The following is a 27,669-nucleotide window of genomic DNA, read 5'->3' as shown; positions in this document are numbered from 1 at the left end:
CCATCATTTAAGAGCAGTCTGAACAAGTGGCTTTGGAGATTTATTCCTTACTGTCAAAGGAAACTGAAGTGTTATGTTGTGCTTCACTAAATGCTGTAGCTCATGCAAAGTTGACTGTGCTTTCAAGGAGTACTGCATTACACCTGGAACAGGCACTGGGAAGCTAAAATCTGGGGGTGAAGGAGAGAGAGGATGTTTTCTTCTCCATGTCCCATTGTCCAGTTTGTCAGAGTAGATTTTAAGGTCGATGGTTTCAGATGACATGCAGTGTTTCTATCATGGAGATGAAAGGTCACTGGATTTCACTTTTCCTGGTAGTGGCAGACTGCAGAATTATGGCCCTGAGTTGTTATTTCGAGTCATTGTGACTTATCGAGACAAAAGTGTGTCAGCTATTGTTAACTCTCTCCTCTGCAGGATCTAAAACTTGCCTGTCAGTGTCAAAATCAAGCTCAGGGCTGCCACCATCTGTGCTATCCCTCCTGCCCCCAGGTTCTTCTGCAGTTCAGTGAGAACATCCATCCGCTCTGCTTACACCAAAGCCTGTCAGAACAAAAATCCTCCATGTAGTCCCCATGCTTCTGGGACCAGGGCTGCAGTGGTGTTAATCATACCTCCCCTCCATCTTTTCACCTAACACTGAACTCTTCATTTCCGACCCTCTGCTTTTCCCTCCCCATAAATTCATCAGCCGCTGAGGGCTGAGCCTTGTTATTGGCGGGACCTGTGGTTCTTAAAGCCTTCCCTTACACATCACTGCAAGGTTGCTCTTTACATTTCCTTCAACCCTTTGGTCATGGTCTGGCAAGGATGCAGGGATGGGAGGGGATCCCCAGTGTATCATCATTTGCATCGCTCAATCTAGTTTAAATGGGTTCCTCTTCTTTGCCAACTGCAAACAACTCTCACCTGCTGCTGTGCACAAAGGAAGAAATCCATTGTGTTTCAGCTTCCCCAGTGCTGTTTGTTCAGAGCCAAAGAGTGCCCAACGTGCTCTTTCTGAGGGGGTGAATAGATGTGCTCCAGCAGGAAGTCCCCAGTTGGTCTTGGAGGTCCCTCCTCTAATGCTGTGCTGACTTAGTGACACACTGATCTTTGCCCACTGCTCTTAGAGGAGCTCAGTTTCATGCTGCTTGTGCATCTATCCACTGTTTGCTGCTCTTTGAAAGAAAAAACAGATGCAATTTCAAATTAGAGGCCTCCCAGCTGCTTGGGGAAAGGCTGGAGGTAAGTGGAGGCAAGGGAAGGGCAGCACAGGGCTCTGGCAACCCATGTTCTCCTGATTTTAGAAAGTGGTCCTTCAGAATCGTACCCAAAAATAAGCTCAACATTAGCAAAAATTCACCATCATGGGAAATTTTATGGCACAGCTGTGTCAGGGAAATTAATTTAAAAATTCTAACAAGTGCCACAATAGAGTTGTTAACTTCTCCTCTCCAAAGTGTGAAAGCGCTTTCAAAGGCGCCTTCACCCATTTACACATACATTAACACAGTTGCTAAAATAGGCTTTGCTGTGGCACTTCCATTTTCTTGAGGGATGAACAGAATAAGCATTATAAATTCCTGTTTGGGGATCTGGTTTTGCTTCTACTTTAATTTTTGTTGCCACTGATCATCAACAAAAGAATCCTTTACCCAACAAGACAGATAAAAGCGAACGTGTCTACAATGAAATACTTCCTGGCAAGTGTGCTTCCTCACATTAGCATGGGCTTCTGGAGACATTTGTGATGAAATACTGGGCAGCAGGAAGACGTTTTGTAGATATTCTGTCACTGAGTCTTTAATTAAAGTTCTAAATTATCACAGTTGATACAGATTTCAAGGTAGACTCTGATCCTACTACTCTCCACAAAGAAGTAAAAGATCCCTTTGACCTTCAGCAGATTTTATCTTGGTAAAACAGCATGTATGCAGGCAAAGCTCTTATGGGTATTTAATTTAATATGCTATAAATATTAATAATTCCATACAAATGTCTTCATCTTTGAGGCCATAAACACAAAAGTGAATAAATAATAATTTATTTCCATGCATAGAAAGCCGCATTTTACCTAAGCTTCTCCTTAATTTATTGAGAATCCAAACTTGCTGCTCATTATTTCTCTGTTTGAGTTAATTTGCAATAAGCATTCTGTACCCCAGCCTGTTCCTTCAATAACAGTATGTTTTGCTCAGAAAACCCCCAGGGATTTTCCCAGCCTGTCAATGCTGAGGGCAGCCTTTGCTTTAGCAAACAAATATATGCTACATGTGTCCTGGAGTGAATTCTGCATGCAATGGCAAAAATGTTATACTCTGCAGAATAACACCCAGGGGCTGACCTTCAAGGCTGCCTTTTCCTCACAGAGGGGTATGTAGAAATACCTTTCTTCTAGTGGGAGATTTTTGGAAGCTCCCAAATGTTAAAGGAGTGTCCCTTTGGAAGAGCTCTGCCATGGACAGCGAAGGGAATTTGATGCAGTCCCGAGGTCAGGTTGTTCCCATCCTCCCCAGCCACATGCTGGGTGAAAACTGGTTCAGGAACTTCATTTCCGTTTATAAATGAAGCAAGGTTAGTACTGAATACCACTCGAGTGGGTAGACTTCCCAGGAAAATCCAGATGCCACCGAAGGAGGTGCTGGTGATGCAGTTCATGATTTCTCTTCCTTCCAAATCAGGGACACAACCAAATCAATTCCCTGGTATTATCTTAGGGGGTGTTTATTTTGCAACACCCTTTGGGATTTGGAGGGATATAAAGCTCCATATAAATGTAAATTATTTATTGTATTTTAGGTGAAGGTAGTGGATTAAAAGTGCATGTTATTAACCAATATTGACAAAAAGAACTTTCCCACATGGTCTCTATTGTTCCAAATTATCAGCTATCTTGAAAAGTGCCAAATTTTAATACCGAATAATCCAGTGCGTGGATATTAAGTTACCTGTGCTTCATTGCATAAATAGAGCTTGTTATTTATGGTCAAGATGTGGATCACTGACTCTCCAGGTCATTGTTTTGGAAAGCATCTGCTTCTAACATGATCAGTAACAAAAAAATCAATGAAGTGTGGAAAAAATTGATAGAAGTTTGAGGAAAAAAACAGGAAGGTTTTGGGGAGAGGATGTTTTCTCGGCCATTTGGTTATATACAACTGTTGCAGGATAAAGGTGACACAGAAAATGTGGCAAGAGGATGAGAGAAGACTTCATGTTCATTTATGTTTTGGAAAACAGTGGTTTGGAGCCATGGGGCTTTAGAAAAAGCCCCAACTAAATAAAATTCCTCTTCTAATTTATTTCAGGAATTCCTGAAATGGCCAGATTTTAAGATTGCAGTTAAAACCCCTTCAGTCAAAGTCTATGCAATACGCTGATTGGGTGTGCAGATGCAAGTTGAGTGTGACCAGCCAAGAAGATGTATCCCCCACGCTGGACTTTGCTGGACTCCACAATCCTCTTCAGAGGTCCCAGAGACTGAAGCTGGTAGCCTAGCATAGCAGCCTCACCCTTTGTTCTTGGTGGATAAAGTATTCATGGCAGCCAGACAGGTTTTTGGGTACTCAGTTGACCCCACCACCCTGTTCAGATCTCTGAGTGGTCACAGGAAGGACCTGCTCCTCTTCAGGCAATGCTTGCCCAGCGCATGGAGGCTGGTGGTTGTGTCATGGCTGACTCCTTAGCACTGCTGTGCTGATGCAGAGATGCCACCCCTGATCAGGAGTCATCTTCCAGTTTTGTAGAACCTGTAGAAGCCATCTGAACATTGCAATGACAGAGCCCAGAGCACCAAGACTTCGTGGCCAGCTGTGAACATCGATGGTCTTGGAAGGCTGAATACAGAAGAAAATTCCTGAGACTACAAAGGATGCATTTTTGATGGTTTGAAAGCTAGTGTTCTTTGTATTTACCAGAAGGAATGTAAACTGTGGTGCCCTATTAGCTTAATTAAAGGACTGATTTGATTACCAACAGAGGGGAAAGAAGGATCAATTTAAGCAGTGGTAGACGATCACGACTGAAAACAAGGTGGTATATTTGGCCAAGAAGTCACCAGCCTGACAAAATACTTCAGTACTTACTTCACTGTTCCTTGAAAAATGTCATTTCCCTGAAGTTGGTTTTCAGTGGAGCTCATTCACCTCCATCACTCTGGGCTAAGTGATTAAAGGCATGTAGGTGCTGAATTAGCTGATAAGAGTTAGGTATGTAAGCACCTGTCAAGAGCTAGCTCCTCCATTGCTTTTGGAAATCTCCAAAGAGAGATCCAGTTGGATTTATCTGGATGCTTAAATGTCCTGCTAACTCAAAACTATACCCTGCTCCCTGTGGACACAGCTGTTGGAAGAGTCATCTAATAATGGTGAAAAGCTTTGGAAAGGTATATAGAGGTTACACCTTCCAAAACTGGTTATCCTGATGCTGGATTGCATCGAGGAGGACTGAGTTGAATCTGCCACCTCCTGAAGTTTAGAAGAAGGAGAGACTAAAAGAGGCAAGTGAGAGGAAAAGCCTTTAGAGAACAAAAAAGACATGAACTGAACAGTGCTTAATGTGATTAACTCCATCACACAGCTCAGTGCTCACACAGAGTAGAAGCTGCTGGACTGTGTAGCCTCAGAGTGACAGGGATGCTGCCAGGAAAAGCTCCATTCAAAGAGTGCTGTGTAGGGAGCCAGCGGGACAGCAGCCTCTTTGACCAGACATGTCCATCTGCATGCTCACAGGTCAGCTAATGCTTCCCAAGCATTTGTGATCTCTTCCTCTGCCCAGGAAACAAGCAGAGGATAATTCACATATTAAACAAGGTGGAAGAAGACTCTGCCAGACAGCCAAAAGCAGTATAGGAACTGAAAGCCACTGTCCTGCTTATGTACCCCAGGCCCTAACCATGTTTCCATGCTTTCATCCCCGCAGAGTCCAAAATGAATGTCTACAGGCACCCTAAGGAGAAGGGTTTGGGAGGATTATGAAAAGTCATTTCTTGGATGAGACTTGTGCCAAAGTTCTCATTGAGCAGACACAGCTCACAGAGACGTGGGAAGCACATTACATCGTCTCTGCATTGCTCTTTAAACTCAGAAATATTTATGAAGAAGCATTTGCTCATCGGTGACTGTTTCTCCTTGGGAAAAATGTTGCTGAAATTTGTGTGCACAAGCCTATGGCAGGGGTAGCTCAAGATCCACTACAATCATGATAGTATGTTGTAGAGGAGGGGATGCGTTTGGGGTTCTGGGGAGAGGGAAGAGTTCCTAGATTCAGGTTGGGAAACCAGGTTCCTTTTACAGAACACAGGCAGCCCAGGTAGGACTGAAATTAAAGCAGGAATGGGTCTGTGGTGTAACTTGAAAGACCAAAAGTGACGTTATTATCCAATTACTTTGCTGTAAGCCATTTTGCTGCAAGAGAAGCCTAAAGCCAAATCCTGAGTACGTGTCACTTGGTGTAACACTGGCTGTGTTGTTTTACTGTGATTTGCTCTAGCTGAGGATCGAACCTGAAGGAGCTAATATCTGTGTGACTCACAGGCACATTGCAGGAGGCTGGGGTGTTTTGCATGGTCAGGCTTTCTAAAAGGATTAGAGATGGGTTTGCTTTTGCTGCTCTAGAAGGTTGGGATTATTAAGCCTATCTATGAGAAGAGTGGCAGGCTCTGTCTTCATGTATTTCTAATTTAATGAATGTTTAATGCTTCTTTTATTGGAGCCTACATATATGTAGAGTAGAGGACTTGAACAAGGGGTTGACTTATGTCAAATAATTGATGTTTGAGCTGCTCCTTTTACATGAAATGCAGACTTTACAGAGCAAAGAGACTGTAATGAAAATATGAATTAAAGATTAGAGCTAAGCAAGTCTGAGAAAACTTAGAATTGAAAAAGGCACTTAGAAGTTTTCTCCTCCCGCTTCCTTTCCTTCCCTGCACATTTCTGTGTCTCTGTCCCTCGGAAGGGTCCTGTATTTCAAGCATAGCCTTCTGCCTCTCCTACACCTATGCACCTTTGCAAAGGAAATTGGTGCAGTAATCTCATTCTGGGTATTACTGTATGTTTGCACATCATCCTAGCCTGTTATGCTTGCCAACTCACCAATTAGTACAGCTAGAGAGACTAAAAAGCATTTTTAAGGTGCGTTTTTTCGTCATCTCTATCCCTGATCTGCTGACAGAGTGCAGCTCCTGGACAGAATGAAAACAAATGCAAGTTTAGTGGAACCATTTGCCAGAGGGACTCATAGTTTGTTAACAGCATGTCCAGGTGAGGGTAAAAGAACGTTCTTTATACATGACAGCAGAACTGCTGTGTGACAGTGGTTGAGCTGTGCTGCCTGAGAAGGTTCCTGAGAAGGTACAGTCTTGAGGCTGGTACAGTGCCAAGCCTGCCAAGAGATACTGCCTGTCCCTGTTGTCCAGAGACACTCTTGTGCCCATAATCATCCCTTCCACCCCCCCTTGGCCCACCTCCCTCTCAGTTAACTGTCTTCATACTCTGGCTTTCCACAACGACTTTGAGCTCTCGGTGCAGTCTACAAGCTTAGCACCATGGCATTGCTCCTGCAGCATGAAGCTTTTCCCACCTCACTTCCTGTAGCACAGGCTGCAAGGAACTTGTCTGGTTAGTGGGGTAATTTCTTGCTTTCTGTGTTTGTGTTTAGAAAACCCTTCTGCAGCGTCGATCTGAATTAATGCCTAAGACACAAGAGCTTAGGCTTAGTCATCAGCAAATAAAAGCCCGGTGGAAAAGAGGAGATGATGCTGCTTTCTTTTCTGTGGCTGATTGGGTTAGTGTGGTTCGGTTCCTTGCGCCTCTGGCTATATTGGTACAGCTAAATAAAAGAGAGCTGGGCAGAGAACTCACCGAGGGGACCCTGATTGTCAGCACTTTGTAATGGGTGGCACACCTAAGTTGGAGTCACCCAGTGCTGTTCTAGCAGGCTTTGTGTGCTCCTCTGCCCACCTGTGTCTTCATGTCTTCACCCTAACCCAGATGCTAAGGGACCCTCACCCCACTGGGCTGCAGGGCCACCCTCCTGCTAGCTCAAGCACAAAAAAATGCATACAAAATAGTTACATCTTAGGGTGAAGAGGGAAACTCCTCATGTGCCCTCTGGAGGATGTCTGGAGGTCCAGAGGAGGCCCAAGAAGTGCCATGTGGTGAGGATGTGGCCGGATTTTGCCATGTGGCATTAGAGCCAGAGGAGTCTCATGCCCTGTTTCATTTTGCAGTATGGGTGTGCTGAGTCCCTCTGCAAGAATTGCTGCCACTGAACTCTTACCCCTTATTATTTTTCCCTCCAAAAGCACTGAGCCACCAGGAGGCATTGTGTATTGAGACATGACGTGCGGAGCTTACACGTGAAACAGGGGCTGGGGAGGAGAGAAGGCAGGAAGAAGGGCAGTGCTGCACCCCAGGTGATACCATAAGTCATTAGCAAAGACAGTCCCATGGTCCTCCTACCTTCTGTGTCCTGAGGACGTACTAGTTTTTTGCTGGACGGAAGGAACCTGTCCTTTGAGGGTGTAAGTATGTACTGAGTGGGTCTCATTGCAAAACATGGTCACTCTTAGCCACCCTGTGTCAGCATGCCTGTATTCCTTATCATTTTTCGTTGTACACAGGTTCTTGACACTTAAAAAAACTAAAAATCAGAATTTGCTCATGGTAGAAACTCAGAAAATCAGGCTAAAACCCCCTTTGAAACAGTATGGAAAACACAACAGACTGGCAGTCTTATTAGGGATGCCTGGCAGTGTTCAAGGCCAGGTTGGATGGGGCTTGAAACAACCTGGTCTAGTGGAAGGTGTCCCTGCCCATGGCAGGGGGGTGGAACCGGATGATCTGTAAGGTCCCCTCCAGCACAAATCACTGTGATTCTGTGATTCTAACAGAGTTTTACATCTGCCTTATCTGCGATGAGCTCAGGATGTACATGATCTAATCGTGTACATGATTTAACCTTATTCTTACACAAAAGATGTCAACAGCAGTTTTCATCTCCTGGGAAGATGAAAGGGCAATCAAAGCTCCCCTAAGGTATCCCAGAGCAACTGTATCCTCATCACACGTATCCTACAGCATGTGAGCAGAGTTTCTTATCTTGTGCGTGGAAAGTTTATTCTTTTCAGGTGAACTCTAGGGCATACATATTCCACTTGTACCCATTTCTGAAATTATAATTGTCACAAGGAATTCTGTAAGCACTTTTTAGGGGAAAAAAAAATAGATATGGATGAGTCCCACAGCTGGTATAACACATTTTCTGTCAGCTAAGCCACATTCTTGTCCCAGTTAAAAGTGTTTTGTGCCATTAGTGCTGGCAGGGAAGCTCACGTTTGTTAGAATAAATGAAGCAGGAGCTGATGCACCAAAAAGAAAAGTACTTATGTCCTGCACCGGGATCTACTGAGAGAAATGGGTCTGTTTGAAGATGAGCAGCCAAAGTTCTTCCTGACCTTTCAAAACTCAGACTTTTTTCATTGCAGCCAGTTGAGAGTATTTGAAGAAGATGGGAATATGTTGGTCAGAAAATGCTGACTACTGAAACATCCATAAGAAATAGGCCAATTATAGCAAACTTGCTGTTTGTACATTAAAAAAGGTCAGGAAAAAACCTTGGAAGGATCAAATGCCATAGTTTAATGCTTTCAAAATTAACTCACTTAAATCTGGGAGGGAAAAGGGGGTGACATGGTTTTGGGTGTAGATCTTCAGTTTATCATTTCAAGTAGGAAAGACAGGAAACAAAGGAGCTTTTTTTCTCAATGAATTATTTCAGACAACCTGCTCGGATCTTTATTAAAATCAGAAAGTGTTTGCAGCTTTGACATTTTTTCCCCATTTGAGTAAGAGAGGAGTAGCAGAAATAGCTCCCCATTGTAATGGGAAAGAAACACCCTTCCTCCTTGCCAGAGTAAGTGGTCAGCTCCAGGATGGTATTAATATACTCCTCTGGGGTTAGATGCCTTTGGGATCACCACCTTCTATGCCTGGTGGGAGAGGGCTGCTGGCACCCAGTGCTTCTTGGAAAACCCTCTGCACTTTGCAGGATGAGGTCTGCAGGCTTTGCTATTTGCAAAGCTGTTTGCACTTTGGATTGCACTTTCTTGTCTGATTGAAATGGATGGGAAATGTCAGGAGGTGGGGGTGGAAGAGCCCTCGTTCAATACTGCTTCAGTATTCCTGAGTCTCATTATCTCTGGTCAGTGCATTTGCCTGGTTTCTGGCTTGTGAACCAAAATACCAGTGTGCTTTCATGCCATCCCCTCTCAGCTCTCACCACATACACTCAGGACTACAAAACCCAGGGAATGAATAATCCCCCCCTCAGCTCCTTGGGCTTGCTTGTGCCCAGGGGCTGGGGAACACACTGCAGCTGACATGCAGCGTGTCAGTGCCAGCTCGGTCTGCAAGTCAAAGGCTCTGATTTCACAAGGCCAAGCCAGCATTGGGTGTTCCTTCCAGAAAAGCCTCGTTCTCCGATCTCTGACTCATCGCAGCCCCCTCTGACGTCCAAGGGACTCCTTCTGCATGAGGATTATTCATCTGAACTGAGTCCGCAGCAGCATCCCATGCGTCATCCCTTATCTCCCAGCAAGCAGAGGCCGGCAGTCGCGCCAGCACTGTGGGCACCGGCCCCTTTCCAACAGCACAGCAGTCGCAGACCTGCCCTCTGGGTTATGGATCAGGGCAGTGGCTGCCAACTATTGATGACTGGATTTAGCTTGGTTTCATTTAAGTTGCTGTGGTTGATGCGCATGAGGCTCTGGTACCCTCACTGTGCTACAAGGAAAGAATCAAGAGACTCTTTGGTTGCTTTTCAAGCTGTGTCAGACAAAAAAGAAATGTATTACAGGAAATGTCAAATGGTAATTAATAAGGACTTGGAAAACTGTGATTAAAAATGGAAACCTGTCTGCAATAATAACAATTAGATATATTTGCTATATTGTGCACTGAAATAATTTCTTTTCTTGGCTGCATTCGTGCTCTCCTAAGAGCAAACACTGATCCAGTTCGTGAGACTGGCGTAAGCTGGCCTGACTGCCTTGCTCCGAGGGAAATACCCATGCTTTTTCAACAGCTGAGGATTTGCTCCCCTCTGTCATGTGTTCTAACAGCTTGACAGTGAAGTTGTTACAGCAAAAAATAGCGAGAGCCAGTTCCTGCACCCATATCAGCTGGCCTCATGCCCTCCAAATCAGAGGATGCTGTTGCCATTACCTCTGCAAGGCAGCATTTCCCTTTAGGATGAGCAGTGAGTCCAAAGGTGAAGTAACAGCCAGCCCTCCTCCCAGCGAGCCTTTACCTAGGCAGGGAAATTGTCTTAGAAGGTCTGCACACCTCATACATTGCTGCTCTGCCTCCTTTGGTTTGCTGCCAGATTTTGCCAAAAAGGTCTTGCCAAGATCAGAGTAAGGGACTTGAGAAACACAGAGGGGCTGTGCTTGGTTCTGCTCTCCTGGTGCTCAGTCTGACCCTCCCAGACCCCTTCTTGAACCGTTTCACTCTTACTTGAGGGACTTCCCTGCCCAAGTGGTCACTTGGGTTTCCCAAGTGGGTCACCTGGTAAAATAAAGGTAATTCCTTTTATTTACAGACTTCACTTAGCTTGTATCTATGGCTCTAAAGGCCTGGGAAGTGGTGATGGAAGGGGAATGGCCTCAAAGGAAGGGGTTATAAACCCCCAGAAGGAGGCCTTCAAGGATGCCAGAGAGGGACTCTTGGTCAGGGACTGTAGCAATAGGACAAGGGGGAATGGGTTTAAACTTTAACAGGGGAGATTTAGACTAGGTATAAGGAAGAAATTTTTCACTATGAGGGTGCTGAGGCGCTGGCACAGGGTGCCCAGAGAAGCTGTGGCTGCCCCATCCCTGGCAGTGTTCAAGGCCAGGTTGGACACAGGGGCTTGGAGCAACCTGCTCTAGTGGAAGGTGTCCTTGCCCATGGCAGGGGCTGGAACTGGATGAGCTTTAAGGTCCCTTTCAACCCAAACCACTCTGTGATTCTATGATTCATTAGGGAGCTGGGTTAGACTGCCCAGTGGCAAAAGTCAGCTCCCAGTCAGCCAAGTTGAAGTGGCCACTAGCAATGAAAAGCCCCTGGCCTCATTTTATCACTCAGCACCATCACTGGTGGCTTTTAATTAAGGCAGAAGACAGTTGGTTGTGGAGGGCACAGGAGGGGCAGAGATGCTGGGAGGAATTGGCTGTGGTATAAATAAGATGCTGGGGGGAGAAGGGAGAGAAGGTGTGCACAGCGAGGGTGCCTGGCATGACAGCACTAATTGGCTTTATGTAGACATCTGTGCCCCTCCTTTCCCCTGCTTTTTTCCAGTGAGTACAAAAGGAGCCAAAAATATATCTTCTTTGGGCCCCCCTGCAGGATCTCAGCTGCAGTAGGGAGGGGAGCTGTCTTGAAAGTGCTGGGGCGATGCTGTCTTCAAAACAAACATTTCCCTGCCTTGCTTCTGAGATTAAAACCCCTTTCTGAGACAGCCGCAGTGGTTCTTACAGCCCTCTGGATGCTGACTTTCTCACCATGGTCTCTGTGGAGGAATAAAGGGGAGAAAAGAAAAAAGAAAAAAAAGCAAGGGGAAGGAATGCAAAGCCAAACTAATGGAGTATCTTCTGACATCGGCAAGTTTTCATCTTCCAAGGTCAGCCCTGATTTCATTCAGAGAGTGCTTTGCTCTTTGTAGCAGTTTTGGTTGTTGCAGCCATACATACAAAGGACCATCTGGAAACCTGTTCCTAACTTTAGCAAGCATTAACATCGAGTCGTCCTGAGCCCACATTTGTTTGCAGGCTGCAGCAGCTCCGTGTTGAGCTTCCTTGGGCTTATGCTCATATTCCTGACAAGCCAGGGACTGGGAGCAAGCAGGCTGGGTGTGCACAAAGCCTTCGAGCTTCCCCAGCAGTTTTTACTTTAGTTGTGGGGTCTGGGCTGGTTTGGATTTTGGGGTGGGTTTTTTTCCCATCTCTTTTTACTGCATGTAATTGTTGGGCTCAGCTTTTGGTATATGCATTCAGGAGTACAAGAGCGTGTTTCAGTTTGAAATTAGAAAATGCTCAGAGGTATAATCAGGTCCTTCCACAGTATTTAATTATCCATAATTAAAGGCATCTACACAAAGCACCAGATTTTCAAAGACTATTCTTGTGTTACATTGCTAATGAATTAAGTAATTAATTGGCATTGAAAAAATACAATAGAAAACATCAATCTCTTAAAGTAGAGCATTTTTTTAGGCGTTTTATAAAATCATTAACTTGTATAAGGTCAGTAGCTGTTCTAATGTCTAAATCCCCCTTCTGGCTTCAAAAACATTTCCAAAGGACAAAATGAATGCTGGAAAACAAGGCAGGGAATACTTGCTAAAGAGTGTGGAAACACTTAGATATGGGAAATTTCATTTGGAAGTCGTTGCCCATCACTTTGCTGCTCTGTCCCGCAGTTCCTTTCCCTTGCCAATAGAGTCTGAACCAATTTCCGTCACATTTGAGAACCCAATTTGCAGCCTCAAACCTGTCGTGTTCCTACAAGTTTCATTAAAAATGGTTGTTTGCCAGCTTTAGTTGTACTAACCCACATCCCCTCAAGCAGGGCACTGCCTCTGTGCCTAAGTTTCCCCTTTGCACTTCCCTGCCCTGTGGAGATGCTGTGATGATAAACAGGCTCTTGGTTGCAAGTCATTCAGATACTATGATGGCACCAAGACCAGAGTGTGAGCAATAGTTTATCCAGTGCTTAAGGAATAAAACCAGCCCAGGGTAATGAAACATTCTGAAAATTTGGGAAGGGGAGGGATGCAGAAACACATATATCCACGATAAATTTTCCCCAGCTTTTCATCATTCCTAGCTGCTGCTGTATGGATAACCATCCTGTCCTGATACATCAGCATATCATATGGCATCTGCCAGAGTGTAAAAGACCATATAGACTGTGGTAAAGCATTTTGTAGTGGCACACGGAATTATTAGTAAAGGAAAGGGTGATCCTTTTCCACGTCATGATTCCATTAAATGCAACTATTCACATGCAAAACCAGCACCACCCATTTTCTTTTTATTAGCAACCTGGCTCTTTGCACGGCACCATCAGAAAGCATTGTGGAAATGCCATGGATACCATTAAATTCAGGTAGCGTAACAGGAAGAGCAAAATCTGGGGACAAACGTGGTTTAAAGCTGTTTCTGCAGCTGTTGGAGAAACCAGGGCAGGTGCCAGCAGAAGGGTTTAGGAGCATGTTTATTCCAGAAGCATCAACCTCTGTGTGTCCCATCTGTCCATTGGAGCGAGGTGTGCCCATCCTTGCAGTGGTTTGTGCTCCTGGTGTGTGCACTCGAGATCCATCCATCCATCCTGCCTCTTCCTCCTCCTCCTGTTTCTTCAGGAGCTACAGATTTCAGCAGAGCAGTGCCATGTCTTCTCTCTCTAACACCAAGCTTATCAGTTGCTTGAGGATGGGTTGGAAGGGAGATGTTTGCTCAAGTTTCCTTTTATGTGTGCCAGGCAAGTAATTCCCCAAGCAAATGAGGAAATTACGTTTCTGCCATTGTGGTTATTCCCTTTCTCCAGGTAATCAGTCTTTTGTATGAATGTGCATAAAAGTGGGAGCTCTGCTGCTGCAACCTGACCTGAATTTATACAGTTGAATTAAAGGCAGATCCAAAGGCTGATGCCACTTGGCTGTGTAAAACACGAGAACAGTCTGTCCTGTGACTGGAAGGGGAACCTTTGGTGCCTGAATTAAACTTTAGCTTTTATACATGTTCATTAAATTTACTTTTCAGTTGTTTCTGTGTCTGTCATTGTGGAGGGAAGGAGGCTGAGGGGTGGTGGTGAAGATGGCAGGAGATGGTCCTGCTGGGTCACACAAAGTCTGAAAATTGGATTGTGCTCAAAATGGGCAGCAGAAAACCCAACTCTAACATGAGAGTAGAAAGAAATAGTTTCAGCAGCAGCTCTCAAATGAAAAGTTTTTGCTTTGCTTTGAAGTTCCATTTCTAACATGATCCCGTGTTCAAAACCTTCATCAGAAAAATCTGTCACCAGGTGGGGGGAAAAAAAGGACCATGCTGATGCTCTCAAGCATCACGTTTCATCTCATGGGGGCAGGAAGGCATAAAGACATTTTTCTGCCAATTGACACATTCCCACAGTCATCTGGATTGCTCTATTTTCCTGACAGGAGCTGAAGGCTTGTCCTGAGCATGCAATGGTCTCCTGCAGCTAAAGAAACCCTTCTTCCCCTTCACAAGGGGTTTGTGCAGAGGTTTATCATATCAACAGGCAACCATTGCCAGGACTAACGTGCGTGGTGGGGTGACTGTCCTTGTGCATTAATAACTGTTGTATTTTCATTACCCAGCAGTGAGTTGGGTTTTCAGTAGACTGCACGTCTAAATGCACAACTCAGGTAATCCTGGTTCTTCCTCCCCACCCCCGTATTGCATTTTTTTCCTCCTGTTTTATACAAAATTAGCACAGTCACAGTTTCCACTTCATTTATGACTGATATGAATAAAAACCAGCCCATAAAACATCATGCACAGCTGTAGTGAACCAGTTAGATTCAATTCTGGCTTTATATTGAGTTGACATGCAGCCAGCTCTCTTCCATACATCATCTGTGATTGCAGTTAAGAATGAAATACTGTTTTAATTCTTATACCAAATGTGGGGTTTTTTTCTGAAGAAAGAAGACATAAAAATGTTAAAATGGGCCATAAAAATCATTATATTTTCACACTGAGCACAACCAAGAGGTGAATAAGTTGGCTAAAAGCTGGAAAGACCCAAAGAAAAAGTCCCAGTTGTTATTCTTTTGTTGTTAACCTTTGCCTTTGAATGGAGAAACCCAGGCAGAGAGCAAAGACCTGGTACTTTGGCAGTCAGGGGATCTTTTGCCCACTTGCTTCTCTGGATAAGGGTTTCTTCTCACGTCTGCATGGACAAAGAGCTGTTGCTGCCTGCTGGAGCTGCTGCTCCCTACCTGTGTCCAAGTACGGCGCCTTGGGACGTGCCTCAGCACTGTTTCAGTGGGCAGGATGAACCTCCAGCTGAGTCCCTGTCTGAGTTTGCCCCTCTGTATCCCAATTCCTTTCATGGGTGACCTGGGAAATACTCACTGCAAGGGCACGATCACCTGGACAGAGCTTGTCCCGCAGCATGCATTGTCCCATGGCTGCTCTCAGTACCCAAGCTGGTGAGGTGAAGGCAGCAGAAACACAACAGCATGTTTTACATATATATACACAACACCCTCTGACTATATTTCTTGCCTTGGAAGTTTATTCTCTGGAAGGCTGTTCCAATTCCCTTTGGCTGTTAATTTATCTGGTAATGTTGTTAGCTGAGGCACTATTTTAATGGTATCCTTATTAGTTGATTTCTTCTAAATTAACCTGATTCCAGCTCCAAAAAAAAACCCACCTCACCTTATTTGCCATGCTTGAACCATTAAAAGAATTACTCTACCTTCAGTGCTGTTGGGGCTCATTTTGGGAAATATCTATTTAGACAACTTTTTGAAAGCCTGAAAGGTTATAATGACCTAGGAGTAGCTGTCATTGCCTGCAATTGCCTGTGGAGTTTTTAAATGTGGGATTCTCCCAAAGCTTTATGCTGTCTGTAAAAAGTTAATCCTCTTTGTTTGGTCAGGTAGATGTTGAAACATGCATTTCTCACTTAATAGCTGGTTATTGTTGTCTTTGAGATGTTACTGGTTTTGTTCTTCAACCTTGAAGGTACACAATAAAAATCTGATTCAGAAAAGGTGTTTTATATGCACAGTGTCTGCCTGTGCAATGCTAGGCACCTTGCCTGTGTGGGTTTTTTTGCCATAAGCTAAACTTTTCAGTGCTGATTAAGGTATTTGCACATGGAGAGCCTTGTAAAATGAAGAAGAATTTAGTGTGCAAATCCCACAGGTGACTTTGAAAATGCCAAGCAGCATTGCATATTAAAAGAGGGGAGGAAAACCCTATACTTCAGGCTAGGTCTGTAGCCCTGTGATTTGATCTTCTGGTGTCTGAGGAGTGATGCTAAGACATGCCATGTCTTTGGTGGCAGTAGTTAGACTTCAACACTGCCCTCAATTTGGGTATATTTGAGTCAGCAGGGTGGGTAAATTATGAATTTGATACTAGCTACTAATTTGCGCTGCAGCAATGCAAATGGACTGCTTAGCAGTCCATAACCCACCACTGGGTGAGGAACCCAGTAACAACGGGGAGACTGGGAATGGAGTTTTTGCAGGAGGTAGAAGTGCCCTCAGATGTGCTCCCAGCTTTGATTTCAGTTCACCTGGGATCAGAAGCAAATAGGCTGGGGGAGATGCCTATACAATGAGGTGAATGCCCTGAATCTATAGCAGCAGGAAGCATACTGCTTGCCCTATTTATTTTAGCGTGCCTAGATCAGTTTTACTGGGTTATCTGCACTAGTTCAGATGGTTTAACCTGATTAAAAAGATGTGTTCTCACAGTTGAGACTCCTAGTAGTTTATTACCATTTCTCACTCCGCAATATTCCTGCTGGAGGAAAAGTTCTGCTCCTTCTGGGCTTTAACCCTTGGAAGTGCCTAGTCTGACATCTCCTCATGCCCACTGGTGACAGCACTGGCTGTAAGTCATTGGCAGCGCTTGTGGCTGATATGTTTCCTGCAGATACCTGTATGAATATGTGGTTTTCTGCATCATCTGCATGCTGTCTTCCCTGCACTGAGCTGTGCCCAAAGGTTAATGCAGAGCTTTTCTGCTGCCCCTCATGGCCAGAGCTACGTATCAGAAAGCAAGCAAAGGTGCTGCCCAGGGATGGGCAGGTTGGAGGTGACCATCAACCTTGGGCTTGGTTCCCCCATCATCATGCTCATCCCACAAGCGCAGCAGATGAAGGGGGAAGTGGGGCTGCAGTTTTCAACTGGTGCTTTTTAAGTGTCTTTATTTAACTTGCTGAGTGATAATCTCAAGTCTGTCCACACAGCTTGGATCTGTATTGGCCCTGGTAGACGTCAGCACTCCTAAACAGACTGCTTTTAAATTGCACCCGTAGATCTTCCTTGCACCAAAACATTCCTGTTCCAGTATTTAGTGATGCCTGAAGTTATGCCTCCACATCAAATTAAGTAACTGTGCTATCAATAAGGAGGAGTAATGCAGTATCTTCCCTTTTGGATGTCTCCCTGTCCCTTGTTTGTTTACTGCTCCTGATTAAGACAGAAAACGAGCTATCAGTAATTTTCTAACCATGGTGCAAAGCAGTGAGGATTAAATCAGTCTGTGCCACTGGGAGCCAGGTCATAATTCAGGGAACTCGAGCGGGTCCCTTGCATCCATTATATACTCCAAGGCAGTGGGTGCTTGGGGTTGTCTGAGCAAAGCCTGGATGATGTGGGGTTGGACTCTGAAGGTGACCTCTGAAGGTCCCTTCCAATCCAAACTATTCTATGGTTGTATGCAAACATCGCTGCATGGGGAGAGCCAGAAGGTGATGGGGGGCTCCAGGAGGTCCTTGTCCCACTGGGCTGGCTGAGAGCTGCAGGTGTGGTTTACCTTATTTTTTGGCTTCATTGCTGGCAAAAGTCAGTGGGAAGGCTCCTGTTGCCCTGAATTTAGCTTTTCAGCTCGATCTTTTTAATGCACTCCCTTTAATGATGTAAGGCTTGCTTAGAGTAAGGAACTGGGATTTAATTTGGATACTGAAGATGTATTTTTTAATGCAGAGATTAAATAAGCTTTAGGCATCTTCAGACACCCAGCAATGTGAATTATGGCTGGAAAAGTCTTTCATGTAAATAGGCAATGCTTGAGAAGGGCTGTTAGCATCATCTTGTGAGGAGTGAAATATGCAGGAAGGATGGAAAGAGCTGCAGAAAGCTATGGAGGAGATTAATCCTTTGGGGAAGTGATGTGTAAGACTGAAAGCCTGCAGGTGGAAAGGAGATACCACCACTTGACTGCAGGGAGCTTTTAGCCAGAGCCAGTGGGGTCTGTCCACAAATAAATAAAGAAAAGGTTCACATTTTGTGATATTTTAGGCAATGGAGTGAAACTGGAGGCATTTATTGGAGATGCCGTCTCCCCATGGGTGGCTGGACAAGGTGGTAAGGGAAAAGTGAACCTTCCACCTTGGGGTCACCTTGAGGAAGTGACACTTGTTACCACAGCTACGAGCCATCATTATGGGATACTCTGCCTAAAAGTGGAAACACCCCAGGCGGAAGGTGGCCTTGTTGCCAAAACATCACTTGATCCAAGATTGCATGTATCTGTATGTTAGTTCCTCTCATCAGAGAGGGCAGGAGTGACATACCCACCTGGCTGGAGCTGTCTGTGCTGGTGAATGGAAACAGAAGCAGGCTGAAATGTGATGGGGAAGCTTGCACAAACCTCTTGTCCTTCCAGGAAAACACTGGCTGAAAGGAAATGAACAAGAGGGAAAAGAAAAAAAAGGCCATAGGAAGTGTGTATTTCGGACTCCCTTGGTTTTGCTTGTGTGCATGCAAGGCTTTCTTTTCAGATTTTAAAATACCAGCAGCAACCATAAAAAAGAGCCATAAAGCAATTCCTGAGGTTTATGAATGGCAGAGGGACTTGGGTGTGTGTGTGTGTGTTCTGGGGGTATCACTAGCCTTTACTTGCTCACATCTCCTGCCCAAAGTTTCCCATGCCTACCTTGGTTTTCATCCCTCAGCTCATGGAGAAGGACAGGACGAAACTCAGTGATTTCATAGAATCATCACAGAATCATAGAATGGTTTGGGTTGGAAGGGACCTTTAAAGCTTATGTAGTTCCAACCCCCTACAATGAGCAGGGACATCTTCAACCAGATCAGGTTGCCCAGAACCACATCCAGCCTGGCCTTGAATGTCTCCAGGGATGGGGCATCCACCACGTCTCTGGGCAACCTGTGCCAGTGTTTTACCACCACTCATTCATGGGTCTTTTGCAAACAAAAAAGCACAGCTGCTTTTCACTTCCTCCCCCTATTCACCACCCACCCCACTGTGAGATGGAGCCTCCTCACCTGACAGATGTAGATGCAACATTTCTGGTATCTGCGGTGCTGGGTAGAGCTTCCTTCAACCACAGGATGCGATTGCTAACCAACAGGTCTGCAGCAGCGTGAGGAGGGGATGAGCAGATGATGGTTGGTTTGTGCTGGTGACCAGCTTTCACCTACCCATGCTGAAAACACTGACGTGCTCCAGCACTGAGGTGTGCAGCTGATTAGCATTTAGGGTGCCAGATGGCTCTGCAAAGTGTTTTGCATAAAGCAGGGAGCACTGACACCTCCAGCATCTCGTGCTTACCTGCTGTAGGGACTTTTAATTTGCAGCAGTGAGGCTGGTGTGGTTTGGTAGACTCAACTTCTAGTCCTTTCCAAAGGCAGAGCAGCATCCACATTTCATTGAGGTGGTGGCTGAGGCATTGATGCAGCCTCCACATTTAGGTGGAGGCATCTTAGGAGAGCTCATCTGCTGCCAGTGAGTGTGAGTAGATTGGAAAGGGGCTTTCAAAGTCTTACTGGTGATCTGGATGGGGGCACTGACCTGAAACGGTCCCATTTCTCAGCCCTGCAGGAGCCTTTGTACAGGTTGGGTGGTGTTGGACTTAGGGGTCCAGGGGTATATTTTCACCTGGTGTATGTATTGGGAACATGCATGGTGAATGGATGTCCTTTAGTCTGCAAAGAGCTGTGTCATCCATAGCCTGGAGGACATGGACATCACCTTGTAGAGCAGGGAAGAGGCAGAGCCACAGTGTACTCCCTTTCCTCCTGCCACTACCAAGTGATTAGCCACAGACCAGGGATCTGATCTGGGCTCACCCCACACACAGGTGCCATGGTTATAGAATCATAGAACCATAGAATAATTAGGGTTGGAGTTAGGACCTTAAGATCATCCAGTTTGAACCTCCTGCCATGGGCAGGGACATCTCACACCAGACCATGTCGCCCAAGGCTCTGTCCAGCCTGGCCTTGAACATCGCCAGGGATAGAGCATTTACCACTTCTCTGGACACCCTGTGCCAGCGCCTCACCACCCTCACAGTAAAGGACTTCTTCCTCTTCTCCAACCTGAACTTCCCCCGTTTCAGTCAGAACCCATCATCCCTTGTCCTATCACGGCAGTCCCTGATGAAGAGTCCCTCTCCAGCATCTTTGTGGGCCTCCTTCAGATGTTGGAAGCTGCTCTGAGGCTTCCATGCAGCTTCTCTCCTCCAGGCTGAACAGCCCCAATTTTCTCAGTCTCTCTTTCTGGCAGCTCTGTTCCTGATGTACCCTCAGGCTTCAGCCATGCTTTGAGCCAGGATCTTTGGCTTCAGCTTCTAACACAACAAAGCTCCAGAGCTGTTATCTTTTGTTGGGGTTTCCAGCCCCTGCTGCAGAGCATCACCTAATTTAATTCTCAGTAAAGCAAAGCTCAGCATCGGTAGCTGGCTCACCTCCAGCTTCACCCGCTGCCTTTTCCTCCCTGTGAGGGCGGCAGGCAGTCCCGATACTAGGCAGTGAAAACAATACTACTTCCCTCCTCAACTTATCAATTACAGCCACAAACTGAGCTCTTTTCTTGCAATCTGAAGTGATTGGTTAAATAGCGTTGACGGAGCTCAATGAACATGGGAAAAGATCCTGCAGGATCAGTAGCAAGGAGCTGCGTTAACCCACAAAATGGGGCTGTCATCGAAAACAAGGTGCTGTTTTTTCTTCCCTCCCTGAGCACAGAGTTCAGCCTGGATGTGGAAAAAGCACAAGGTGCAGGCAGCTGGCAAGCCCTGCCCTCTGTGCCAGAGCCTGGGGATTGCCTGTATTTTTGATGTATTTTGCCTCTCTTTGTTGAGGAGTTGTCCACAAGCTTCCTTGTGTGGGTTTTGGGGTGTAATCCTCACCTGGCCATTCCTTTGTGAGTGTTTCTGCCAAGCAATGTTTCTGCCAAGCAATGCTGGACGCTGGTGTGGGAGGCTGCATGGCTTATGGCATGGGGGAGCATGGTGAAGATGCCTGTTTTGTGGAGACATGCAAAGGAAAATCCACCTACCCACTGAAAAGACACAGAAATGGCTCCTCCAGTTCCACGCAGATGACCAGCAGTAAGTTCCCGCTGTTGTATTCATGGTTGAGGTCCAAAAGCAAAGTCATCACGACAACATTCAGCTGGATGAGTGTCCATGGGGTTGCTTTCAGGCACTAGCCATTCCTAAATAAGTGTCAGAAAACACCACTGTTTTCTGCTTATCCCTTGCAACTTATATTGTGGGACACATCAGAGGGGAGCCTAGGGGACAGGTTGCTATATTGAGTTGCTATTTAGCAGCTATCTAAACTACCAGTGCGAGGTAGGTAAGTGTAGCTATCAGCACCTCTCTCCTTGACATTGTTCATTGACTGAATAAGGTAAATTATCTTGGAGTCAACTTTAGTATTTCCTAAAGAGATGGGGAGGCTCCTAAAGTAGTGACTGGAGACATAGAATTATCACTGGAAAATATTTAACAAGAAAATACCACTGCTTGTGGAAATCAGATGTTGTACCATGAGAAGTTCCAGTGAAGGTGATGAGCTTTGCCTGGTGCAAGATCCTATTCAGGACAAATCTGAATATCACAGTTGGCCTGAAGTGATTCGTGCTTGCTGTGGTGCTTAACATTTGATTTCCTTTTATTGCTTCTTTGCGCACACAAAGCTAAATCCAGAGCTGCTGTAAGCTGTGAGCAAAGCTATTGAGTTCAGTAAAACCACCAGAGAAGTAACTGGGAGCAGCCTGAAGCCCACAGCCCCCAGGAGTCAGGCTGGTGTTCAGCACCAAGTCACCCCAAATCATCAGCATGACACTGCATGCATCAGGCTGCACACTCCTGCTATTTCCAGCTTTAACTTGGCATCTGTGCAGTGTGCTCTGGAATTCACGTGTTTTCCTCCTCATCCCCATAGTGGTGTGGTGGGGACTGTGCAGAAGATGCAGTTTGCTTGTGAGCTGGAGTGGCTGCTCCTATTGCCTTTGGGCTGTGAGTTTTTTCCAGTTTGATAGGAAATGTCAGATCAAGGGGCTTTTGAGTTTCCTTATAACACCATCATGCCAGACTCCCAAGAGGACTTAATCTCACACCCTTGGGTAGCATTGCGTGAGGTAGCAGGAATGCATTAATGCTTGAGCATGGGGTTAGATGTATTCCCTCCATACCAGTGGTGAAGTTCAGCAGCACAACATGGGTCATCACCCAGGCATCTGGTCTTACACATACAGTTGCAAACTTTGCCATCACTCTTCCCAAACAACAAACCATATGGGATTTTTCTAGCTCTCTCCCATCAAAGCAGCATCTGAATGTCCCTAATATATCTTCATGAAAATCTTCACAGTTGTTCTAGCAAACATCCTGGAGTTCTGTGGTCTGAGCATTAACTATGTTAAGCAAAGCAAATCTCACAATTACGGTGTCTGTGGGAGGAGCAAACTTGTCCCATCAGTCTCCCTGAGCAAGGAAAAGAGGATGATTATGGCCCTGTTTTTGTGGTTTAGGATGCTTTTACAAAGACCGGGACGACAGCCCTTGCCCAAAGCAGCTTCTTGTTCCTACTGCTAATAAGTAAATGTGCTGACATGCTTGACATGTCATCAACTGTTTCTGAGCAGCATCTTCCTTTGAATAATAATTTAAAAAAAACAAACCCATATTGCTGTGCTGGTCAGTCTCATTCTTTGTGATCTTCTTTACGTCAGTTGGGCACATCCTGGTCTCAGCCTGCTCCTCCAAGAAGCACAAAGCCACAGTGGGAGCAGCTCAGGACAGTCCCCAGCAGTGTGGGTTTGGGGCACTGAGCTTTTGAAATGCTGAGGAGCTTATCTAGGGGAGGGAAATAGAGAACCTAAAGGAGTCTGGTTAGCTGCAGAGCTAAAAAAGGATTGGTTTCTTGCTGTGAGATCCCATCATGGCTGCAGTTCCTCTCTAAGGCACATCATAAAGCCATGTAGCATCCCCTAGTGCTGGATGTTACTGGAAGATCCCCTGGTGGCTTGTGCCATAGTATAGGAAATGCCACTTGTGGGCATATTTTCAATTGCATTTCAGCAATGCAGTACCCCTCTGAGTGCATCTTTGTCATGCCTCAGCCAGAAGTGTGATGCTCACTGCATCCCGTTTTTGACAAACAGGATCCGCTTTTCCAATACGAAGGTGGGAGAAGTTTAGATGGGGAAAAACAGGGAGGTGTGCTGGCTGATAGCAATTGTGCTGGAAAGTTAATTTTCAGGGGGTGGAAATTTAAGTTGAATTCTCACAAATGGAGTGTGGAAAGCCACCTTTCCATAAGGGTGGGGAGTGGGGGTGCAGAAATGCTCCATCCAGCTTGCTGTGATGAGCAAAAGAAACCATTTCACTCTGGCAGTGCAGAGGTGGCTATTTTGAGAAAGTGCTGGGGCAAAAGAGAGGTCCAGAGCAGTGGTAGTGTTTGTCTAAATTAAAAGTAAATGACAGAAGAGATGGATGTCCAAATGACCCCACTGGGGAAGCTCAAGAGGGAGAAGGAACCTGGGACTGCCAGGAGGAGAAAGGGCAGCTGTGGCCATGCAAGTTAAAATAAGCTTTTCCCCAGTTTGCAATACCGCATCAGCCAGTCCTAACTCACTGAGCCATCCTCTGCTGCTGCGGTGTTTCAGTGCAGGGATGCAGCCAACACCACATGAGGGGGTCACAGGGTCCCCAGACCCAGGTCAGACAGTGATGGTTGGCCCACCAGTGAGTGATAAAACAGGCTGGCTCCTGTCTTCACCAGCTTCCCATGTGGTTTCAGCCACACTGAATGAGCTCAGCACCCGCAGACGTGTGTGGGTGACAAGGCAGTATTGGCTTCTCAAATGAGATAATTAACAGGCAGCCGCAGGGCAACAAGATGGAAAACACTCTTCCATTTTCCCTGCCACCCTCAGCTCCAGAGGAAGCTTTTTGTTTAAGTTTTAATGAAAAGGGTTCTTTGCTTGAGGGAGCGGGGGGGGGGTTGGGGGGGTGTTGGGGGGGAGCGCTGCCCATCCTGTGTGTCCCTGCCATCGGCAGGCAATCAGAGTATCCTGTTAAAGAGGGACAGGAGCTGACTTCAACTTTAAATACAGCTATCTACCATTAGTGGCATTTTCATTGCGTTTGAACCCTGGACATGGAGTGGCAGCAAATGAGCCAACCTGCTGGTGAAGCCCATGCTGGGTGTCACAACACAGCAACACCCACCAGGCTTGACGAAACAGAGTTAAACTCTGTGATGAAGAGCACAGGACAGGCAGCAGCACAGCCAGTGCAGGGACCCGAGAGCCCTGTGAAGAAGTAACAATTTCAGTGGGTTGCCAGAGCAAAACTGCAGTTGGGATCACAGCCTTTCCAGCCAGAATCGTGTTTTCCAGAGAAATGCCAACTTTGGAAATTTTGAGCTTGTGACTTAAAACGAGTCATGACTTTTTCATGCATGTAAAGAAAAACATGTCTAGTATATGCATATGTGTACATAGTCTGTTTTTTCTGTATCACTGCATGCCCTTGACTGGTAACTCCTGGCTTTGAAATTCTTTGTGCCATGGAATGACTGAGGTTGGAGGGGACCTTTGGCGGTTGCCCAGCCCAAAGCAGACATCCCTGTGCTCAGTGCACTGCTCCGCAATTGCCAGCACTTCACCACAGCCTGAACTCTAGCTCAGCCAGTGGTGTTGCATTTCCTTCTTTGGAGCCAAAAGCCTGCTTCTTCCTGGCATCCTGGTGGATTCACATGCTGGCTGGGCAAAGGAGGAGGCAACATGCTTGGAGAGACACAGGGCTTCCCTGCACCAGAGCCTGCCTTCCCAGGTCCTGACTGTGAGCAGAAGCAGCAGCCCTGGGGTACACCCACTCACCCCAAATTCTGCTCCAGGAGCCATCAGAGGCATCTTGCTCAGGCTCTTCTGTTGTGGCTTCACTGAAATAGATCTGAAAAGTTGCTCAGAAAAGTTGCTCACTGTTTGGCTCAGCAGCAACCTGCATTGTCTACATCTGGTTAAGCCCAGTCCTGTCAAACTCATGGTCCGTTGAGCTCAAACATAGGGTCTTGAGGAGCACCAATAAAGTCAGGGAGATAAAATTAATAGTTCTGTGAGACTATAAAACATGAGAGCCCAGCACTGGGTTGGCTACAGCTCAGCCTGTTTCCAGCCATGCAGGGACCCTATTTTCCCTTTCGAACAGTCAAGCCTTATTTTAAACACTAACAACCTGCCTGTAATTTCAGGTCTGCACACGCTGCCATCTATTGAATACAATTCGTGCACTGGAGGCATAGATTAAAACCGGTGGCCAGCTGAGGGGTGACATTTCAGAGCAGCACTCGAGCCACCAGACACTTTTGAAATGTCTTCATGCTTCACCTATACCATGCATGCAGCCACCTTGATTATTTTCCCCATGTGCTGTGGCCTCTGCCATTAATTCCTGGCACTAACTGATGCAGGAACAAGAGGGGAGGAGGAGAGGGTGTGCAGAGGGACAGCTGGGCCATGGGTATTTGTGGGACTTTTAAGAGAAGGAGGAAAGTAAGATCCTTGCTGGCTTGCTGCTTTGATGTTGTACAATACAGAAGTCCACAGCAATTAGCAGTAATGAGCAGATTAAAGGAATTGCCCTTGAGAAGACCCAGGTTTTATCAGAAAGCTTATCTGGAAGGTGCTATAAATCTTCTATGGCTAATAGTCCTGAGCTGGTGGGATTACTGGGCATTCAGGCATGGCTGCCATGGTCCTGAGGGATGAATTGGCTCCAGTCCCTGCAGCTCAACGCAGTGTCACCTGGCAAAGGCTCATTTGTGTTTTGATGTTTGTCCTCATGGTCTTGTCCATCTCACAGCCAAATTTTAGGTGAAAGACAGACTAAATTAAAGGACAACTGAGTAGAAGAACCTGGGTGCATCAATGGGGCATCCAGTGCTATTTGTATAAGGGGTGGGTATAGAAACAGGAGAAGGAAAGTTTTGAGGCCTTTTTATTTTCCCTTTAGTGCCTGAGGGCAGCCAGAAAAATGAGGCAAGTGATCAGCATGGGGTGAAGGTTGGCACCGAGCAGGCTGGGAGCACTGCTGCCGAGTTCAGCAGTGGCAATGCAGCACTGGAGCGCAGCAAGGAGCTGGGGCTGAGCACCTGCCTGCTCCCAGGTGCTGTGAGCAGGGCTGCTATGCCCAATTTAGAACCAAAAAGGTATTTATTCCTGTTACTCACGTGTGTTTCTGCAGGTCCAAACTGCTTTGCAGGAGCCACGATAATTCCTGCCGGCATCGAGGTGAAGGTGGACGACTGCAACATCTGCCACTGCCACAATGGGGACTGGTGGAAGCCGGCGCAGTGCTCCAAGCGCGAGTGCCAGGGCAAGCAGGCTCTGTAGTGGAAAATCCCCTGTCAGTGGCACTGCTGGACAAGCAGCCCCCTGATAATGATGATGACAATGATGATGATGACAATGGAACATCTTTGATGCTGCACATGCATCCGACCTCCCGCCAGCTGGAACAGGGTCACCAGCAAAACCTGCAAGAGTTTCACACAAGCAGAGGTTTTTACTTGTGGGGAAGGGTCTCCCTCTCCCTCCTGTCCTGCTCCTGTCCCGCTTTACACACTATGTATCCTTTATCTAGGTATCGACTCTGCTTTAGTAATTATCAGTGCTTCACAGGGACACGGTGGTCACATTTGGGGAGGACCGATGGAAAACAACCCACATAAGTTCTCAGACTGGTGATGCCTCCGACTGAGTCACTGCTGTCACTGTCTACAGTGTGGATCCTGGGGGTTTTCCACATTTATTTATTCAAGGATTATTTTGCTAATGTGATTTTTTTTTTTTAAGATGCTTCCTAAGCTGTTATTGTCAGGACAATACAGCTGTGACTCAAGTGATGGATCATTTTGATTGTGTCTGTAATGGGCGCGTGGGGGTGTGTGTGTGTTAATGACAGGAGGGAAGGGGAAGAAGGGTCTAAGAAAGAACCCTGACTGGAATGTAACCTGCAGAAAGACCATGGTAGATGCACAGGTATGCCACTGGACACCCGAGACACAAGCTGTATCTGTGTTAACACTTTCTCCACTGAGTGGGGACAATAAAGTCAGACACCTACACAGTCACCGTGACCTTGATCAGACAACAAGCCAACACCGGCTGCACGGACCAGGCCGGGGTGGCGAGCCAGAATGGGCTGGAAGGGCACCAAGAAAGCAATGTGTTACCTGCGTTGTCTCTGTGGCTGGGGCGTCAGTGGTGGAGCAGAGGGAGGAGGGTCCCAACCGTACCACAGCTCTGCTGGCTCTTAGGATGAGCCTTGCCCCATTTCTGTTTTGCTGGTGCTGGGGCTGCTTTCACTGGAGCCAAGGGCATCATTTCTGTGACTTCAGCGGCAGTGGGACGTGGCCACCACAAGTCAGAATTAAAACACCTGATCTCTCTCTGCCTATCGCCCTTAGGGAGCTTTGCAGAAGTGTCCCATCACTGCACCAGAGGGTGAGACCCGAGGGAGCTGCCCTGGCTCTCCCCCAGTTCCAGGAGCATCCGTTCTGCTGCAGATAAAGCAAGCCACGGTGCACGGGGACAGGCAGGCTGCATCTGTGGAAGTAATTTCCTGGGGAAGAATCTCTTCAGAAAGCAGCTATGTGCCTGCCTGCGGGAAGGAG

The 27,669-nt window shown here is 46.3% G+C and overlaps 1 protein-coding gene across 3 annotated transcripts in view; it reads left to right on the top strand.

The window, feature by feature from the left end:
* VWC2L (von Willebrand factor C domain containing 2 like) overlaps positions 1-26,701 on the top strand; it is a 52,237-nt gene extending 25,536 nt beyond the window's left edge. For 2 of the 3 annotated variants that reach the window (XM_057412387.1, XM_057412385.1), the window contains one exon: positions 26,238-26,701. In XM_057412387.1, coding sequence (XP_057268370.1) covers positions 26,238-26,267 — 30 coding nt within the window. In that variant the 3' untranslated portion in view covers positions 26,268-26,701. Of the gene's footprint in view, positions 1-3,290; positions 4,236-26,237 lie in introns of those variants that run through there. The other variant, XM_057412386.1, reaches the window with a different exon arrangement.
* The last annotated feature ends 968 nt before the right edge of the window (positions 26,702-27,669 follow it).

This window comes from Pezoporus wallicus, unplaced genomic scaffold (assembly GCF_028554395.1).
Source record: "Pezoporus wallicus isolate ANWC-B61680 ecotype Strahan unplaced genomic scaffold, APGP_CSIRO_Pwel_v1 contig_6566, whole genome shotgun sequence".
In the NCBI taxonomy this organism is placed as follows: domain Eukaryota; kingdom Metazoa; phylum Chordata; class Aves; order Psittaciformes; family Psittacidae; genus Pezoporus; species Pezoporus wallicus.
This window is presented reverse-complemented; position numbering and strand designations above follow the sequence as displayed.